The sequence below is a fragment of the Talaromyces rugulosus genome, chromosome I, assembly GCF_013368755.1.
Source record: "Talaromyces rugulosus chromosome I, complete sequence".
Lineage (NCBI taxonomy): Eukaryota > Fungi > Ascomycota > Eurotiomycetes > Eurotiales > Trichocomaceae > Talaromyces > Talaromyces rugulosus.
In genome coordinates this window covers 819,226-832,719 of record NC_049561.1, presented here as the reverse complement: position 1 = coordinate 832,719, position 13,494 = coordinate 819,226, and the positions used below count along the sequence as shown (strand labels likewise).

The window sequence follows — 13,494 nt, the reverse complement described above, 5'->3', positions numbered from 1 at the left end:
TAATTTTCCAGCCTATAGGATATTGTATTTTATCTGTATTCATGGCAGGCACATCTTTGCCTAGGTTTTACACGCGAATACAGTACCGTAATGGCAAGGCTGAAGTTTTGAGCGCCAGCTCAGCCTTGCTGCGATCATTTTTTATTGGGCATGTTATATGATCCGCACCAATCAAAGACGTAACTCTTTTTCTTTCTTTCTTTTTTCTTCTATTTCAGCCAAGGCTTACACCAGGGCATGCCCAATCAAACAGTGGCCGGCTTCACGTAGATCAGAACCGCCTTTCTAGTTGTTTACGTCCGTGGTCCTTTTACCATTTTTGGTAATAGCCTCATTAGGTCCCTGATCTTACTAGTCCGCCCATCATGTATTATTCTGTTGTTGAGGAGAAACTATCTCAGCCACCGCTACCAAAACTAGGAACTTTTTCGGCAGTCTCAAACACCTAAATATACATTATACGTGTTGTTCACAGGCATCGTGTGGAAAATAGCCATGATTCAGTCACTAGAACACTCTATACCCCACCGATGCATACTGTCACATTGTGATACTATATGAATGCTGTTCTTGTAAAGTTCGCGATAGACTCATCCAAAAGCGGGTTAGCGTGAGATGGCGGGGAGATCAATTAGCCTGAAATCGAAAGGACATGATCTTGCCTAACCGAGAGCCGGCTTGAAGATTAAAGATAATCTCTAGACAAGACACGAAGACACCATAATGGAGACGACCGCAAATCGTCTTCCGTGCGCCACTTGTCGACGCCGTAAAGTCCGTTGCTCCAAAACTCAACCTTGTACAAACTGTGCTCGGACCGGGATTGATTGCTACTATGAATCAAACTCATCAGGAGATGCAGGTCCTGTCAATACGGATCTTATGGAGAGATTACTGCACCTGCAAGATTCAATCCAAAGGCTCACGAAAGTCCCCGATAATAGCACTCAGGCCCATCGCGATGATCCTGTTGAAATCATTAAACCCATCAACGGGGGTAGGGTGGCAGGAAGCTCCGAGGGACAGTCGGGTTTGGAAAATATCATCAAAATGATGGAAGACTCTTTACAAGGATTAAATAGCGCCAATGGTCGAGAAAAACAGCCATCCCATACTGGAAAGCTATGTTTCCGTGATGCACAAGCGAGGTACATCAGAGAAACATTCTGGGCTGGTCTTTATGAAGAGGTAAGCGTCAACCCTTCCACTGGATATAGTAATTGAAGATGCTGAAAACCGCTTCTATTAGGTGGAAAATCTTACTTTTTTATTGGACAAGGCTAGTCCTGGTCAAATATTACACGATACTTCCTCACTTTTCGCCAACCATGAACAATCTCTCGACTTTAGCATGAAAACGATTTCCAGAAAAATGTCCGATTTCCTCATTGATCAATTTTTATCTAATGTCGATCCATTTATTCGCCTCTTCCACAAACCACGCTTCAATTTAGACTTGGAACAATTCTATCGCCAGGAAGAATCATTTGCATCCCATCGAGGAGATTTCGAAACGCTTCTTTTTTCTATATATGCATTTTCCGCATATTCGCTGCATGACGGAGATATTCTAGTCTATTTTGGTGAGCCCAAAGATATTATAGTCGGCCAGTTTGTCGCCGCAACTCAGAAGGCTCTTGAGAGAATCAACATTCTTTCTACCCACTCCTTGACGGCGCTCACGGCATTCTCTTTGTACATTACACTGCTGTCTGAAATAGACAGTTCGAATCTAGAGTGGACGTCACTGAGTGGCCTTTCTCTAAGCATAGCAACTCGTCTGGGCCTCCACAAGGATGGAGAACAATTCAGTCTCAATCCCTATGCTGTCGAAATACGCCGTCGACTATGGCATCACCTCTGTCTGATCAACGTGCGAGCTCTCCAAGTCCACGGTATTGAGCTGTTTCCTGTTTCAGCCTTTCGACACGGTGCCACGAAGCTCCCACAAAACTCGCCGGATAATGCTTGGGATGCGTGCGAGTTTAGCCGCAGGTTGCCTGCCGCGGTGTCTGGCTGGACTGAAATGGCACCAGCTCTGGTCTCTTTCGAACTATCCACCCTAACGCGGACCATACTTGAAATTGGCATACCAGAACATGGCTCTGAGCATTCGTACCTAGCCAACTGCGATCAGCTATTGTTGGATGCAAAATCACGGATTGGGGCTTGTTACTCGCTAAACGCTTTGGACGAACCGATACAAAAAATTACGAAAGACTTGATCGTTCTTAACCTCCAGAACCTCTGGTTTATCGCGCGACAGTATCTATTAAAACACCGAGAGTGGGCAACGAATGAACTACGCACGGAACTGTTTCAAAAAGCACTTCATATTTCCGAAATTACCCAATCTCTTCAAAAGCAATATGTTGGGCAGCACTGGGACTGGGTGTTCCGCAGTTTCCACGAAAGTACCAAATGGCATTTTGCATCAACAATTTTGATATACTTACGCCATAACACGGAACAAGAAGACCCAGAGGTACAGCGTGCATGGAATCAAATAAACATTATCTTCAGTGAGAGGAAAGATGATCAAGGTGCATTATGGAAACCGCTTCTTGCTCTCAAACGCGAGGCTGAACTTCGCCGTGCTGAAGCTATGGTAGAAGGAAATGGAAATTTGCTGACAAATAGTGGTTCTGGGTTGTGGGAAGCGCAGTCAGTTTCAACTCTACATGGGATAGATCCCATGTTTGCTCAATTTGGGGACCCCGGACTTCCTTTGAGCCCAGACTCGAATATACTTGGTGAATTTTATAACCCGATGCTAGGCGACTATAGCCAGCCAGGGTAAGTCATACGTTTATTAGAGAAATATCATGCCTAACCTTCCATTATTCCTATTATGTGACTTCATGTTTCTTCCTTACCAAGGAATGACTCAGCCTTATACACTATCATCATACCAGCGTCTTTCATCAACACGACATGACGTATTATAGCGAAGATAAAAGAAAATATTTACCATTTTGATATGCACGCACTTTAAGTTACATAACTAAAACTCATAAATTAAGCTACAAGACTCCAGTCTCAGATTTGCCTATCTCTGCAGTATACGCGAGAAGTCAGTCTCGGCACAATACTCCTTAAAGGTAGTCATCTTCAATCCAAGCTATGTCTAATATCAGTCAAGTTCTCCATGTGAGACATAGAGACATACCTGAGGTGGACGAATAACGCTCGGGTCCTTTCCATCATACCCAAATTCCATACTGAAAAGAACATTCTCCCCAAACTCTCTGCCAAGTCCTGGGAGTGTTTCCATCCACCAGTCCAGAGAATGCTCATCGTATCCACCTTTCAAGACACTCTGGCTTTCGCACCACGTGTCAAGGTATTGGTTCCATGAAATTTCATCACCAACAGCAAAAAGGTTTGTGTTTGGTTTTGCATTCGCTACTGCTTGTACACATGGTCCAAAGTCCTTGGCTACATGTCCAAATGAGATGGGCAGGTCGCCACTGCCGATTCCTTTGATGCGATAAGTGCCATCCAAATTCTTGTTCAAGTCAGTTCTGATTGTTCTTATCTTATTATGGGAGTTGTTACTGACCTTGACAGGAGTCGTAGGCAGGCTCCATTCCCATAGCAAGTTGAAATATATTGGGGCCTGGATTTGGGAAAACTTCTCTTTTAGGCCGGGAAGACTCTTTGCATAGTCCACAGCGAGCGCCTTTGAATCCATATGGTAGAGCTCACGGTACTTTCCTTTGCTCCAATGTGTCGCATTTGCCATGGAGCTGAAGATGTATCGATCCAAGGCTGGGATGCTAGCTGCACTATCTGCGAGATTCTTCCCCTGTTGAAGTTCGACCTCGAAACAATATTCGGTAATATCTTGACCAGGTTTCTTTTTTGTTATGCTCTCCGGGTCCTTGAAAATGGTCCAGAAATCGGTAACACCGAAGATGATGTCAGCTCCTTGGAAAGCGGATTTGAGTGAGGTGACGTCGTCCAGGTTGGCCTCAACCATTTCGACTCCTTTGAATTCCCAGGATTTAGCGCTGTCCGAGGATTTATTACGCGTGACACCGCGTACTTTCCATCCAGGTGCGTTGAGATATGTTCTTGCAACAGAACCTCCCTTGACTCACACGTTAGAACGCAGTCCGCTATTTAGACCTAACTCTCTCCAGACGTACCTGAACTCCGGTGATACCGGCCACGACAATTAGCTTGGACATGGTGTTGATAGTCGATGTAACAGTTATGTTTAGAACGACTTTTGCTCAAGGCGGGAACCGGTTATTATGGAAGTCTTCAATTTAATTGTTTGTAAAAAAAAATATATGGAATTAGATGTTAATGGCAAGTTTAAATATTTCGAACCTGATGTCGTCAGCACTTTGACATCCACTACTCATTGCCACTGTACTGGATGATTAATACACCACGATCATGCCCCCGAGCTTCGCCGAGCACAATTTCAAATTATTTTTCCGGTGAGCACTACACTGCCTATTTTTCATAATCCCGTTTACCAATCGAACACATTCATTGTAAAGTATTAATGGGGTTGAAGTGTTAAATTATTCAGCAATTGTTTATCATAGTGAGGAGAACGTATTGTTTAAGAGATCTGATTCGCCGACGGCTGGTTTTAGCGTCGCCGTGCCTCGGCGAGTTCGGCGAGCCGCCGAGCTGGGAGCAACAATTGATGAGTATACGCATCAAGCTGTAATCAGTTTCAATGGATACTGTTTTACAAAGCAAAAAAAGATGATTAATGGATTCTCACATTTAGCTTCCACGATGCTCTTTTATTGTCCATCCCCGGTCCTTGACCTTCTGCTGCCAATATATAAATAATTCAGCACCACCACTGGCTAGGTGACGATCAAACCATCTACAAACACATACTTGACAAAACTCCGAATTAAATTAAGATCGTATAACATTTATCCATCGTGGCTCATTCAAAATCACTAAAGTCTCTTTTATCCCGAATCAAGAATCACGCTACAGCAAAAATGTCTTCTCAGGGGGCTCTCAAAGGAAAGCTAGCCATTGTTACTGGTAGCGGAAAAGTAAACGGGATTGGTTTTGCTGTTGCAACTGCGCTAGGTGAACTTGGTGCAGACGTATGTTAAACCTACTGGTTCATATTTGTTTAATTTTACAACTGACAACCCTCAGATCGTCCTTCATTACAACACCAACAAGGAGTCTGCCCTTAAGAACGTAAAGACACTCGAGTCGCTCCATGTCAAAGCCATCGCTGTTCAAGGGGATGCATCCGGCACTACGTTTGGGAAGGACATTATTTCCGCGACTACTGCCGCATTTCCTGGCCGAAACATCGACATTATCGTCAACAACTCTGGCATAGGCATCTTCCATCCTGATACCACATCGATTCCGGTCGAAGACTTTGACACTCTTTTCCAAGCCAACGCTCGCGGGCCATTCTTACTTGTCCAAGCTGCATTGCCCCATTTATCGTCACCGGGAGGAAGGATAATCAACATCAGCAGTGTCGTAGCCCGGAGCGGCAGTCAGTTTGCGGCCTTGTATGCAGGGTCCAAGGCGGCTCTGAGTGCGATGGCGCTTGGATGGGCCGAAGAGCTCGGCAGTAAAGGCATCACAGTCAACACCATTGTGCCAGGCCCCATTGACACCGATCTGGCGCCTCCAGAGGAGCATCCCCTAGTGCAGAAGTTCCGCGTCGAACAGAGCATTAAGAGGAATGGAACAGTTAAAGAGGTGGCTGACGTGGTAGCTTTCATCGCCAGTCCAGCAAGTTCATTTGTGACTGGGCAAGACTTGTCAGTCGATGGAGGGCTGGCATACGTTTAGGTGGGACAAGAGATGTCAATGTCATGGCCGAAGGGGGTGATGGTCTGAGAATGTTTCCCAATGGTTAATGGGTGTCATGTACATTGATTTTATTGCTAGCTCTGCCTAATAATTAAAATTGACTGATGCACTGATACTTTATACCATTTTATTTTCATGTCAATAGCCGGGAGAAATGAGATTGAGTATGCTCGCCCCTGGCTTTCTGTTATTAATTGACATTCCCTTCCATCCAACTAATCCTTCTTCCATTGTATGAAACATGAGGATTACCGTGTCGATTTTCTCACCAATAACAACCTAGTAATGCTCCCAAAACTGTCCAGTGAAATGATTGAACCGTTGGATTTGCCAGGGTATTGCAGTTTGAGAGTTTTGTCACATTTTCTAGCGTAGTTGATAATCGTTCCATCGGATCACCATTTCTTACGCAGATCCCTGCCATGAAGCACTCGACCAATCAACAGCATGACTCCTCCAGCGAGCATGGTAGACCCCTGGTAGAGAAAAGTTAGATGGTACTGAAGAGTAGAATAGAAAAGTAGCACTCACTGAATATGTGACGAGAGGCATATATCCCGGGACAGAATCATCTTTGATCAACGACCCAGCGATAGGCGTACCCACGAAGACGGCAATGGCTGTAAGAGACGAAAACGCGCCCAGCTGCGCCCCTAATTTGTCGTCGGGGACGATTTGGCTGGTTGCTGCCGGCATGACGGATATGAAGACACCCGAACAGAAACCATACAGACACACAAACGCAGTCAGGGTACCGACATTCAGGGCGGACCGCCACATTAGTAGTGACAGTAATCCGGATAAAACTGTCATGGGATACAAAAGGTTCAGACGGCCGATGGTATCGGCGAAATGACCTCCTCTGGAAAATGTATTAGCCCTATTGTTGGTGGGTGAGGTCAAAGATGGACCACTCACATAATTCGACCGACGAAACTAGATGCATTGATAAGTGGTAGCAAATATGGCTTAATTTTGGCAGTCGGGTCAAGGAATGCGCAAAAAGGCTCTATCGACTGTTAGTTTCTAGGTGTAGCGATTGTATAAATGGACTATACGAACCTGCATAGTAGTAGGGCCCATACAAGCCCAGATTTGCCAAGAAGCTGCCCAAAGAAAGGCAAACGTATCGAACATCCTTGAATCCACTATAGTCAAATAAACAGCTGAGCGACGACAATGGCTTTGACGTGTGATCTGTCTTGGTTATGCACCATGCTACGGTATAACAGAAAAGAGATGTTAGCGCGCCAACTCGGAGAGACCACGCAAATCCAATACGAGGAACCAATCGGGAGAACATGATTGGATAGCATACGCCGCCTGCACTGCTTCCAGACGCAACGAGACCCATTGCCAATGCTTTTCTGCGTTTAAACAACTTTGCAATCACTGTAAGAGCAGGTTGAACGCCGCAAGCAACGGTCAGCCCGAACAATAGGCCTTGGCAGAGAAACTGCTGCCATATGTGGTTGGGTTGCGTAAAGGAAAGCGTGATCAAGGAGAGACAGCACCCCAAGGCGCCAACCGGATAAAGATACTACATTTCATGTTAGCGAGACCTTGCACCGCCGGCAAATTGGTGGGTATAGTTGATATAAATAAATTTAGCACCCACCTTTGTTCCATATGCATCGTATAGCGAACCCACAACTGGACCCGTGAGATACATCAATGCAAGCTGCATTGTGCCGATAAGCGCGATTTCCGAGGTGGCATAGTCTCGCAAAAACCCTGAGAGATATAAATACTGGAAATAACCGAAACTGTTCATGATTCCGAACGACGAGAAGTAGACCAGGAAGGAGCCTGCGATGGCAAGCCAGGCATCGATACTGCCTTCATCTTGAGACTGCCGATGCGCATGCTGCAGCTGAGAGGCGACATCATTACTCTCGGTATCGGAGACGACTCGAGTTTCGACCGACCGCCGCTGGTGATCTATGTCCGTGTTATTGGCCATTGATTCAATGCACCCACTGGGGTTTCTCGCAGGGTTGTGTTACTTACAGCTGCCCGAGAGACGTACTTGTTGTTGCAGGTGCAGACAACAAGTACTGAAATGAGGAATATAGAGTCGAGATACGGAGTACTGGGTTATGGGTTCGCTCTGGAGGAACGATGGATATAACGGATTAGGGTGATTGTCGATTCTCTCGTTCCTCAGCTGACGGTGTCCATCTTAGTCTTTTATAGGCCCCACATTTGGTCTGCTGCGATTGGCAGGAATTTTATGCACCCACACATTCCTATTGCAGCGAATCATCTCGCATGATACTATTTACTTCATTGGCGATGATGCTAAAAGGGTTGAAATTGATTGAAATATTGCGACAATAACATATATGAATATTATTAACTATTGAACGACAGCTCTTCTTTCATTCCAGCCCGGCGCCAGTTCTGTGCCTACGCAGCCATCGCGGACGAGAGATCTCCTAGCATCGAAACGCTCTGGTAGCAGCAGTCCCCAGTGGCATAAAATGCGCCGAGCCCATCACTCTCCAGCCCGCTGGTCACAGATGTCAAGTCGGTTCCTGAAGGTGTGTCGTGAAGAATAATGGCGCTTTGGTTCCAGTATTGCTGAGGCACTGAGTGGACTGTAGATTCCGTGTATGTCGAGTAGGCGACCTCTGAGATGACGATAAGGTCGGCTGCATCAAAGAACTGTGAAGCGGTAACAGCCGTGCCAGGGTTAAAAATAACGTAGTTTAGGCCCTGGTCGCGGGCGTTGGATGCGACGGTCGACATGTAATCATACGCAGTCTGGCTTTCCTCGTTGGTGGCTTCGTCGAAGAAAATGCCCTTGACGGATATGTCGCTGTCGGTATACTTGGACCAGCCAGCGTAGGTGGTAACATTGGCATTGACGGCGTCGGTCGTCTCGGCCATGTATGATGTGTGCACGTACCCTATCGCCTGCACGTTGGAGTAGGAGTTCAACTTGGCGACAGCGGAGATGTAGTCGCTATTCGGGTATTGGCTTCCACCTGGACCAGAGTCGGGATCGAGAACGACGTAGTAGGTGACATTAGGGTTTGATGAAATGGCACTGTAGACGGGGTCGAACGCATCGGCAGTTGGGTAAATGTACAATGGCAACAAGACGTTGGTGGATGTTCCCAGTGCAGCCAGGGACAAGCCGGAGAAAAGAGTGGAGGTCTTCATCTTAAAATTTGATTATTTGGCTATTCTGTTGATTGCCACTGTATCCGAAAAGCGTATTTGTATGATTAGGAGCAGATAAAGTGATATTTATCCTTCACTCATCGCTGGTCTATAGACATGTATGTAGTCTGTAAATCCTACCACCAATTCGAAACAGACCAAAAAGATGTAACAGGCGCATCGAATATAGTCCAAGACTTACAGATGACAGTCTACGATGACTACGCATACCACCATAGTATTACTATTATTATTACTATTTGCTTTAGAGACCAGAACCAGGAGCATTCCACCCGATTGCGCATAAAGGTTAAACAAGATGACAGGACGCGTTCTAGCGTTTCACTATCTGCCCTAGACCGAGAATCTAAGTTCGCTAGGGGCGGTGTGATTGGACATCGAATGAGCAATTCAACAAGATGGTGAGTGAGGTGCTAAGACTATTCAATCATTTCAGTGTTATTCTTGGGGCGCCGTCATTTGATTTGCCAGGGGTTTCAGCGTTTCCGTGAAAACAAGCCGTGTCACCAATAGGCTGCAAGATGATTAAGAACATAGTATGGTCATTTAATCCTTCCGCCTATCGGTGAGGTCACATTCCACTTTTTTTTGTTTGTTTGGAGCGTGTCCATGGATCCAGGCCGCTGGGCTCAAGTCGACCGCGACCACTTTCACTGCCAAAACAATTAGAGATCAGCACCTGCATATACGCCCTGCTGTCATTATTTTCCAAACTGAGATAGCTCGTATGATGAAGTAATTAGCTGAAAGTATATAACATTGGAGTATCCGCGCACTGCCGGCGGGTGGAATATCCACCTAGTCATCGTTACCGAGGAGGATTTTCGCCCCCAGATTCAATGCTCGTCCTTAGGTTATGACAATAACTCGGAGACAATAATAGTTCCGTCAAAACAGCACGGTGGAAATTTATGTTACGCATCTGGCCCGGTGGCGCGAATATTGGGAACATACTCAAAAATTGTGGCTGCATGGTTGACACATGGGGTATATGCAGGCTGGAGATCCCGGAAAGTTGGGGAGCATAAGGGGCGTTTTTTTGTACGACGTGAGGGACCAAGCCACTATGCCACATTTAGGGTATTCGACACTAGCATGGCCCCTGCTTACCTTGGCAGGTCGTATAATAATCCGTCACATGGGTGGTATGTTTTATGATCTGCACTGTGAAACGTGGTATATTTTCACAAGGAGTCTGTCACCCCTATCGATTTGCACACTCGGAAATCTTGGTAACTTCGACTGATACGCTCGTTGAATTTCAATGTAGTACAATGAATATAGTTACGACTGTCACCCTACACGGCTTCATGAAGTCGTGTTTCCTGATACTGAGACACCATCTCCGATCTATCGTCTGGCGTATTGGCCGCCGCTTCCTCGCGGTGATACCACTGACTAAAGCTAGACCACCGCTTCCTGGGCCAGGATATGTTTTGGGACAAAGCAAGTTGTCCAAACTGGCTGCTACCTTTGCTGCTCCTGTCGGTGCTACTCCGGTCGCCAATTAATCTGGGAGAGTGAAAGCGAAGAAATTGACGTAAAAAGATCAGGCAGCCGCAAAGAATGATGAGGTTGGCTGCGATGCCTCTGTAGGTATGTCTCAAAATGTTAGGATAGGTAATATCTGATTTAATGGCTTGATATGCGCACAGGAGCAAACACTCCAGCGCCATTTCGTATGGTTGGTCGCTTGATGCGACCAAGGACACCAGAGTAGCCAAGCGAACAATGCTTATCACAATGGTTCTACCAGTAATAAAAGATTACGAAGCTAACCCAATTATTTCAACCACTTGCTTAAGACACAACTTACAAGCCACCCATAGTAAATATTAGAATGATCCCCAGCTTCTGCATTGGAGGCAGATGTAACCCCCACACAAATTTGATCGGTATCAAAATTAAAATGACGTCGCTGACCGTATTTGTTATGGCTGTTGCAAGATACAAGCTTATCTGATCAATGCACGAGCCTGTTGTAATAATGCGGATGTCCCAGTTCTTTGCAATCGGAGTACAGGCAAAAATAAGGGGAGAAGAAGACCGATAATATAGCTAAAATTGATGCAGCCGACCGAGATAATGATGTACTTCCAAACCCAGAGGATGTGCAGAAGATTACAGAACAAAATCAGCAGCGCAATTTTGCCGAACGCGAGGCAGGGGATATAGATAATTGATCCGGAGACGACCGTCTGTATAAGTGTCAGCTTCTACAAAGCTCAACGGCTGAAAATGTCTGCTTATTGTAAATACCTTGGTGTATGAGTTTAAGACCGGCTCAGATAATTCCCAGACGTGCACACCGTAACCAGTATGAGGAAATCCATCTTCTAGTATCAATTGTCAGTGACAGATTCTTCCCCAAGGCGATGGTGAAGGAAGAGAGTATAGGTTTGAGTCTTACAAAGTATTATTGCTTGCACCCCTACTGCACAGATCTATTTGTCGACATGGATTGTACACGGGATTAGCACCCCAAACCGTCAACTAGTGTCCATAGTTCGAGGGATCATACCCAGGCAAGAATCACGAATACTGTTAAAAGCAATTCGCAAAGCAATCAACTTCTAAACTCTGTTAAGGGAAGAAAATCTAGATGTCGGTCTTTACTCACCATCATCCCACCAGAATTTATGCATGATATGAATCTTTGTATAGATTCGCAAGCATCAGTGCTCCACTGCTGATGGTAAAGCCGACGACAGCAACTACACTGTTTAGAATGAGCCGCCACGGCGATAAATTATCCGATTCCAACATTCTGTCACATGGATAGGCGGTCATAGGAATCCGACGTGATTAATGCGGAATTTGATCATTGTCAATCCATGGATACTTGGCAAAATTGACAAGTACCAGTGAAAATATACTTATTAGAAACATGTGAAGTTATTTCGACAATTGTTTGGTTATATCACAGACCATATGCCGCATTCAGCGGCTGGGTGGATCGTCGACTCGGGAATGTTGCTTGGAACTGCGAATAGAAAAATGGACGCCACAACAATCAAAGCCCGGGTTACCCAGACAGTCGGAAATGGATTGATGTATAATTTGTAGATCGGGAGGATCCTCGCGACATCGTCACAGCCCAGCCTTATGGCTGCTTGGTCGTCTCTCTGACAATCTACTATAAACAAGATACCGAACGCGTCGCTGCCATGAGAGTTAAATATTTCTCATTTAGCATCTCCTGGAGCCGCATACTCCTCTTTGCTGTCCCCGGCAGCCCTGTCAACTAGCAAGAAATTGACCACTATAATGACGTTACCAACTGTGTGTTGTGGAGAAAGTTTCATTGCGCTAAGCATGTTAAGAAGAAATTAACGAGCGCCGTGTCGATATAGACGATCTATCTGTTCAAACACACAGTCTACGTAGTTAGAGATGTGGCTCCATTAATTTGCAAGTCAGTCAGAAACGTGTAGGCTCCAACATCATTCTCCCTAGTCATGATGCCGAAAACGGTAAACTCGGGGAAGATGAGCGTGTTATATTGGCTGTCCGCAAAAAAGGCCGGAGCATGATACGTGGCAACGTCCGGAAAAGGCTGATGGGCTGCTTTGCATATCCATTATTAGCACACACCGGTCATGCAACGTACCAGAGACGGTTGCCGGTTCGCAGCAACAGTCCTTACAGCAAAACTGGATCTCTTCGTTTTTTAAGCTCAAGGAGCTCAAACCTCGCTGTTTGTCCCTTCAACTGGGGAAAAAGTTCTATTATGGGTTCTGCTGTATTCTAGCCGTCCAGCCTCTGACCAGCTATCCCCAAACACCACAAAATCGTTAAAGTTTGAGGTCTTCCAAGTATATATCGAAATAATGATATAGGGTAGAAGAAGAATAGAACCGGACAATGCCATTTTCTTAAACTGGGGGACACAGTGGGATGAGATTTACCCTATCCATCATATTCAGAAGTGGCAAGGTAGAGAATTTGTACCATAATCGTAGATGCCTCGTCTTCTAAACCCAGGGGTGAGAGATGAAAAGTATACCCCATGGGATCTAACGCCCCGTGTCTGAAAGTGGTCCTGTTCAATTACTGCAGTGCATAAAGGGAAAGGATCTGTAAATTTAGTATTCTGACAATACGAAAAATTAATTCTATTGGACCAAGAGCAAGAGACTAGCATGCGAAGAAACATTAAATAGCTGGCCTCTTTTGTGGAAGAAAAACGGTATCTTTCCGCAATACATATGCGGAACAGACTACACCGAAACATTTTGCTTCGAAACAATGAGCGCTGGCTCGTACATTGTTCGCGGCGACATTACCATCGTTCGCCCTTCGGGCAAGGCTTCACAGTCTCAGGGCTAAGGTATTAGAATCCGGCTCTACATGTACTATAGACGAAGATTGCGTGGTCCGAGTTGGCCATATGGTAGGCCAAGGAGAAGTATGTATCTGTTCAAAACCCGGCATTATATTCCTAGGCTCCAGAAATACACCCATATCCATTTATGTAAT

At 45.5% G+C, this 13,494-nt stretch overlaps 5 protein-coding genes across 5 annotated transcripts; 2 read left to right on the top strand and 3 right to left on the bottom strand.

Moving 5' to 3' along the window:
* Window positions 1-723: 723 nt before the first annotated feature.
* Window positions 724-2,800, top strand: TRUGW13939_00267 (uncharacterized protein; the record flags this gene model as incomplete). The annotated part of the gene is made up of 2 exons (XM_035483477.1): window positions 724-1,188; window positions 1,250-2,800. 2 exons carry the CDS (start codon window positions 724-726, stop codon window positions 2,798-2,800), a joined length of 2,016 nt encoding a protein of 671 aa, XP_035339370.1.
* A 249-nt stretch (window positions 2,801-3,049) lies between these two features.
* Window positions 3,050-4,193, bottom strand: TRUGW13939_00266 (uncharacterized protein; the record flags this gene model as incomplete). Its single annotated transcript, XM_035483476.1, has 4 exons — window positions 3,050-3,121; window positions 3,170-3,508; window positions 3,563-4,093; window positions 4,152-4,193. The coding sequence occupies 4 exons, from the start codon at window positions 4,191-4,193 to the stop codon at window positions 3,050-3,052; spliced, it is 984 nt and encodes a 327-aa protein (XP_035339369.1).
* A 786-nt stretch (window positions 4,194-4,979) lies between these two features.
* On the top strand, window positions 4,980-5,805 carry TRUGW13939_00265 (uncharacterized protein; the record flags this gene model as incomplete). Its single annotated transcript, XM_035483475.1, has 2 exons — window positions 4,980-5,090; window positions 5,146-5,805. The coding sequence occupies 2 exons, from the start codon at window positions 4,980-4,982 to the stop codon at window positions 5,803-5,805; spliced, it is 771 nt and encodes a 256-aa protein (XP_035339368.1).
* Window positions 5,806-6,221: 416 nt separating this feature from the next.
* On the bottom strand, window positions 6,222-7,789 carry TRUGW13939_00264 (uncharacterized protein; the record flags this gene model as incomplete). The annotated part of the gene is made up of 5 exons (XM_035483474.1): window positions 6,222-6,302; window positions 6,358-6,688; window positions 6,745-6,835; window positions 6,889-7,366; window positions 7,445-7,789. 5 exons carry the CDS (start codon window positions 7,787-7,789, stop codon window positions 6,222-6,224), a joined length of 1,326 nt encoding a protein of 441 aa, XP_035339367.1.
* A 446-nt stretch (window positions 7,790-8,235) lies between these two features.
* Window positions 8,236-8,994, bottom strand: TRUGW13939_00263 (uncharacterized protein; the record flags this gene model as incomplete). Its single annotated transcript, XM_035483473.1, has 1 exon — window positions 8,236-8,994. The coding sequence occupies one exon, from the start codon at window positions 8,992-8,994 to the stop codon at window positions 8,236-8,238; it is 759 nt and encodes a 252-aa protein (XP_035339366.1).
* Between the last annotated feature and the right edge of the window lie 4,500 nt (window positions 8,995-13,494).